General features: G+C 40.0%; 1 protein-coding gene across 1 annotated transcript in view; it reads right to left on the bottom strand.

Annotated features, from left to right (window-relative positions):
• Positions 1–715: 715 nt before the first annotated feature.
• LOC138528667 (chemerin-like receptor 1) overlaps positions 716–6583 on the bottom strand; it is a 69890-nt gene continuing 64022 nt past the window's right edge. The window contains exon 2 of the mRNA XM_069640518.1: positions 716–4602. Within this exon, the coding sequence (XP_069496619.1) occupies positions 3625–4596 (972 nt within the window). The 5' untranslated portion in view covers positions 4597–4602 and the 3' untranslated portion in view covers positions 716–3624. The remainder of the gene's footprint in view (positions 4603–6583) is intronic.

The raw sequence follows: 6583 nt of genomic DNA, 5'->3' as shown, positions 1-6583 counted from the left end.
GGCATAAGATTAATTATCCCTATAATCCCTATAATCAATAATCAAAATAAGGAATGTAACTGTAGTCAAGGATGATTGAGTCACTAGAAGGTGGAACTATTGAATTAGTGATGAATTATATTATTAAGTGGTGAAAGGGACATCACACTCATAGAGCAGGGATAAGTAATTCAACTCTAAAAGAAGATTTCAAAGATGATATTGAAAAAATGGCAATATAACTAATGAAATATGAACTTTGTTGTCTCACCTTCCCTTCTAATCCTACATATCAACAACCCTAAACTTTCTGTCTATTTACTAAAATGAGGTTCTATAGTTACGTTTGATCAGAACTGTAAATTACTGTCCTGAAATTTTGGAATAGCCCGGTGTTGAGAAAGGCCGACTGGCCGAAACACGTGTTAATCACAAGGGCATTATGATACATGCTTAATACTTTCAAGACATACAATAAACAGAGTAATGATAATCTGTCTTTGTCCTTTGATGTCTGGCACAACCTAAGAATATCCCAAACTCACAAATGTGTCAAAAGATGACCACGGACTGCTGACCAAAGAATGTACTATGATCAACTGTTTATCTCCTCCCAGAAGCCCTGCCCTACCTTGTTCTCTCCAAATTTGATGTGTGGTGTATGTGGGTTATGTCTAAGCCAGGGAATGAAATGTCCATTTTTGGGGTAGAATTGCCTCGGGGAGCCATGGCTTCTGAAGCCTTTTGCTCTGGGGTAAAGCTTGAGGAGATTCTTAGGTCACATGATTTCTTGAATGAGACTATTGCTTTATGGATGCACAACTGGATTACTGTAAGCCAGATGTGAACCCTTTACTGCCAGTCTGCAGTCAGCCTTAAATGTGCATATTGTGACTCCTCCATACTGTTCTAAAGAATGAAGATTATTCATAAAATGTAACAATGGCGAGTCGGGATTCCACTGAGGTGCTTGGATGTGAGTATTATGCCTCTCATTTATTCCGACCCTCGTGTTGTTCTCTGTTTTTCAACAGCAGAGTTTTTCAACTCATTGCAGCCTTTTTTTATGAGGATATTCGAATGGGTTCTCAATGTTTATATTTAATATGGAAGGTCTTCATCTTCCTGGCATTTCTTCCAAAGATGGCATCCTGATAGTTGTTCGTCACCACAGAAAGATACCATATTGTGTTGTTCGAAAATAGATGAAAGACTACACAAAACATGAGTGGTCACCTGGATTGAACTCTGAAAGCAATTATGGGAGCTGTCCTTTTTTCTTTCTGCATTTTTAGTCATGCTGACATAATTTAATAAACAGAACATTAGAATCCTAACAAAAGGTTAGAAATGAACATCATTACCTAAATTCTTGATTCATTTCTAACAATAATTCTCCAATTTCGCGAATCTCTCAAAACATGTCTCTTTCAACAACTCCAAACCAAGGACTAATTACAATGGACGTACATACCAACGTAAAGACCTCACAGTCTGGTGCTACTGTGGAAAGATGGCAGGCCAAATGGTGGCTACCCACACTCTGTACAGCAGCCTGCTGCTCTCAGGCTAGGCCCGCACTTTAAACAATACAAATAAAAATACATAAATACAAAGAAAAGAAAGCACAATGGGAAAGGAGTGTAACCACTACTAGATAGCAGTATATCTTTGCATCCTAAGCAAGTAGTCAGAGGAATGAACATGTTGTAAGGCATACTATAAACTAAGTTCTAAAAACTTGACAGAACTTTGAACGTGGATTTGGTGCTGGTTGAAATATACGACATTTGACCCTGGGTTTCTGAATCCCTCCCCGTCAGTCAGAGCGCGATAAACTTCCACTAGTGCCGAGCTGTCTGCCTGGTTGTGTGGCTAGCTCAGATTCCATCCCTATATAGAGTATGAAAGCAGGAGTGACACATTGGTGGCAATTGTGAGGCTTTCTTTAGGTGTGCCAGAGGACATGCATAGCAATCAGAAAATGGCCAGCGTAGCAACAACAGCAAAAAACTCTCCAGGTTTAATTATATGTTTTGCAGTATTAGCTGTCCTAACACCTCCAAACGGAAATACATTTACTGCATGCAGTAAAAGTAATTTCACTGCATTATCTAGAATTAAAGTTACTTCCCTATTTTAGAGTCATATTGGTCTACATTAATGAATGACTGCATGCTGCTATTTTGCATTTCAAGTGGAGATACTATCTCCATTTACAACAGGTATTTTATTGTGGGTGATAAAACCCACAATTGTGCAGAGCGATAACAAAGGTGGTATTTGGCAGTGATACTAATCAGTGTTATAAGTTATGAGCATGCCAGAGTGAACTGCCTGCTGTTATCTGGAGCAGACCATTATGAAGACAAATAGAGAGGCAACATAGCAATATCTTTAAAAGGAAATGTGTATGATAGTAGGCTGCATGGGCTGGTAAGTCAATAGGATCTATAAGGATGGTTGAGGTATGAAGTGATAGAGCAGGTGATAATTACTTAATCAAGACCCATGATTTAGAGAGTTCTTATCTATCTGCAGGGCAAGGGCAGGTCAGATTCGGTTACTCGTTTGAGGGTAGGCATGTAGCCACTATCTGCCTTGGGAACATATCCACAACAGCTCTACAGAGAAATATGCTATAATACAATGATAGTGGTATTTAAGGATATGCCTTGAATTGCACTACCTAGAGTACACAAATATAATTTTCTGAGTGTTGCTAAACAGTACCGCAGGACATGGGAGAGAAAGTCATACTATTGCATGCCTTAAAATGTGGCTATCATTCAATTGTGTTACAATAGTCTGTGCTATGTCTTCCAAAATTAACACACATGATTGTGAAGCGTTAGTGAAGACACTAGAAGCATTACTTCAGGAGGCATTCATGGGAAAACCAGTAGCACTCAGCAAGTTTAACAATAAACCTGAAGCGCCAATGCTGTATGTACTCATTGAAACACCCTGCAATCAATAAAGGTGTTTGACTTTCTGCCTCATATTTTTAGACTTATTTGCTATTTCTGGTCTTAGAAATGTTCCAAAATGTATTTCACCAAAGCCTTGGTTAGATGAGATATATGGCTGTACAGTGAGACAATGACCCCTTCCGTTATCTTGGATTGTCTCAGTGAGGCAACACACCATCATACCTGGCCCACATATTTAAGTCTTATATTTTGTGTGCTACCTGTTGGAAACTCCAGAGTGCTTTGATGGCTAGAGGCTAGCTTTCATGTTAGTAAATCTTTAAATGCCCAGTATTGCTGAGGACATTGTTTGCTTATTAAATCTAAAGAGTTGGGCCCACAGTGATATGTCAACAATTAACGATTACATTTGTCTGCATGGGTATAGTTTAGCTGACCATTTGAGATCTTTTGTATCCCACTTGAGCACTCACCAGTTACTTTTCATCATTTGGAGGTGTTGGCCACAGGGCCTTTAGGAGGCCCATGCTTTCACAATCTAGGAGGAAAGCCTAAGTACTAGCCAAGGTACAAAGGTGTATTCAGGCTTGGAAAAGCCTTGGAAGCTGGTGAATAATTGCAAAGAGACATTGCTTTCATAATTATCATAAAACAATTTAAGCAAATTGGGACCTTAGAACCCAAGGGTGACCTGTGATCCTCAGTCAATGTTCTACACAGACATCTGAAGGCGGTCTGGTTCAGTTGTGCAGTTGGAGTCTTCGACAAATGCTCGGCTGAGGACCTGAAGAAGAGACTGGTCCCTGGGATATCTCCTTACGTAGCCCACGAAGAAGAAGAGCACTGGGTTGATGCAGGCACTGAAGAAGGCCAACAGGTTGGACATTTTAAATGTAACTTTCCATCCCATTTTTGAATTATGTGTCTCTTTTAGCAAAATTAACACATGATGGGGGAACCAGCAAACAAAGAATGATGCAACCACTACTGTCAGGAGCCTTGTGGCATTTCTTGAAGTCTTCAGCCTTTGTGCCTTCAAATGGATGGCCAGGATAATGTTTGAGGCTATGATAATGATGAGGGGGATAACAAAACCAAAGATGAACCTGCTAATACGCAAAGGGTGAATGGTATATTTCTTCAATTTGGGACTGTATTCACACATGCAGTTGCGCTCTTTCTTGTACGTATCAAACAAAACTGCATACGGCAAGCTCATTGCTGTGGCCAGTATCCACGCCACACAACAGATAATGATGCTACGCTTCATGTTTCTGTGGATTTTACACCAGATGGGATTGGCTATCATGATGCAGCGGTCAACGCTGATAACCATTAGGAAAAGCACACTTGCGTAAAGATTGAAGTACTTCATGAATCCACTCACTTTGCAGACTATTGTTCCAAAGGGCCAGTCGAAGTTCATAGCTTCCCTGACTGCACTCAGGATGCGGACGGCACAGAAGAAGAAGTCGGCCACAGCCAGATTCAGGTACCAGATCATGCAGATGGTCTTCTTCATCTTGAAACCTCCCAACCAGATGACAATCCCATTGCCAATGACTCCCACTATGACGATAATGACATTACCAATGCTTGCTACTATATGCAGTGCCTCATTATCACTGACGGAAGTTGATTCGGTCATGCTGCACGGAGGTGTTGATAGATTGGTGATATTCATTCTTTTCTGACAAAAGAAAAAGATCATCAAATGAATTTTATTCGGATTTCTCTATTTATATATAAACAACTAAATACAGTTCTATAAAACAGTCATAGCTATATTACATAAAACCAAAATACATATGTCTACCTTAAAAAGAAAGAAGGTTAATAAACTACACCAGGCTGTATATGCAAACCCAATTCTTCACAATTCATTATAAAATACATTGCTAAGAAGAGAGTCCTTATTCCATTTACCCTGAAAGGAAGGTCTGATCCATTGTGTGTGAAGAGCTGAAAAGCGGGGTAAATCAAAAGGACAGGACACAGGTCTTCTTCCCTCCCGATTACACACGGGCAGTTAATTTTCCCTTTCCTCCATTGTATTTGTTTGTGCAAGGGTAATAGATGTAGGCTAATAAGAAGCAGCCTTCTTCTGGAATCCAGCAATTTTATTCTAGTGATGTCTCTTTGTTGAGACAGTCAGCAATCTATATAGAGTACTAACGAGGAAAGCTTTTTTATGCTCCGCACCTCCTCGTTTCTTCCGATTTGTATTCCTTTCATCTTAACTTCTTCCTTCAGACAGGTTAGCATCGCAAAGTGCCTTGGGTCTTTGCTTTCATCTTTCCTTGAAAAACGTTTTCATAGGTTGAACCCTGCTATATCCCACGTATACCCAAGGGCACCCGGCGCTGCAGCCATTTCCGATATCCCTGCGTTAACATTTACATTTGAGACACATCCCAAGTGGTTCTTTGGAAAATAAACTACGAATGTGGAATGATCCTCTATCGCAAGACTATCGCAAGACCCCAGCTCTACACACAGCTCACTATTTGGTGTCTCTGAAGGGATCTGTCTGTAGAGTGTGTACCACCTCCAACCGATTACATTTTGCATGACCCCAAATTTAGCTGCTGTAAAGGATAATTGTTCTGAACGTGGTTTTATATTCCTTCATACACGTGTCAAGCCTTAGGCATCAAACCTGTAATAAAAAAAATTGTATTACATCTTTAGACTTCAAGGAGGTTTTCTCAGCAGTTTTACCTAATGTGGGCAGTCCACTCCCTGCTTGACATAAATGCCGGGCCTAGATAGCAGCATTCATTGACCACTTCTATACCAAGATTTTAGTTTTGGATTTGTTTATTTTCAGCTTGCATTCACACACATATTCTTTGGCATAGAGGAGCCTTTGTTGAAGACTTGCCGGGGATAGATCTACAATTGCAGTGTCACCAGCATACAAAAGAGTGTATATAAAGAATAGACTTCAATTGTAGAGGGCAAACTCTTCTTCCCGCAACATATGGGTGAAAGTCTGAGAGAAAAACCAAAAATTGGATGGGAGCCAGTGGGCAACTCTGCTTCATCCCTATTGATGATAGAGGAAGGATGGCATGATATAATGTGATTGTTTGCAACACGATAAAGCACTTACCGGAACGGATCATCAAGAATGCAGTTCCATTGTGTGGTTTGTTTAGTGGTGTTTGTGGGTGCTTAAAAATAATGTCTTTATCTTTGTTTTTCAAGAGTCTGCTAGAGGATATTCAGAATGGTGCCTGAGAGGTATTACAATAAAGGGAACTGGGCCACTGCAAGAACTCCTACATTTTATTGAAGAAAACCTCATGGTACAATAGGGAAAAAGTAGAGATGTCAAGAGATAGTGACAGGTAATACCAAGAGGAATACTACATTGAGAGGCCAACAACAGGAGGGATGGTGTCCATGAAGTATCTAACATAAGAAAGAATGTGTTAACCATGATACAAACATAAAGCTTCCAATCATCCTAACTGCAAAGCAAGCCACATCATGAAGAATTGAGACAAGTAATGTAATGTATTGTAATATTACATTTGCATAGCACTATTCCCATTGGTATGGCCTCAAAGCACTTTACGTGAACACCCTCGGTGGACCGATGTCTGTGGTATGGGAGATTCGTCAGAGGAGTTTAGAATGCATTTATGCAATTTAGCGAATACGAA

This window comes from Ambystoma mexicanum, chromosome 1q (assembly GCF_040938575.1).
Source record: "Ambystoma mexicanum isolate Mex_15411 chromosome 1q, UKY_AmexF1_1, whole genome shotgun sequence".
Taxonomy (NCBI): Eukaryota; Metazoa; Chordata; class Amphibia; order Caudata; family Ambystomatidae; genus Ambystoma; species Ambystoma mexicanum.
The sequence above is the reverse complement of the archived record's forward strand: the minus strand, read 5'-3'. Positions and strand labels throughout refer to the sequence as shown.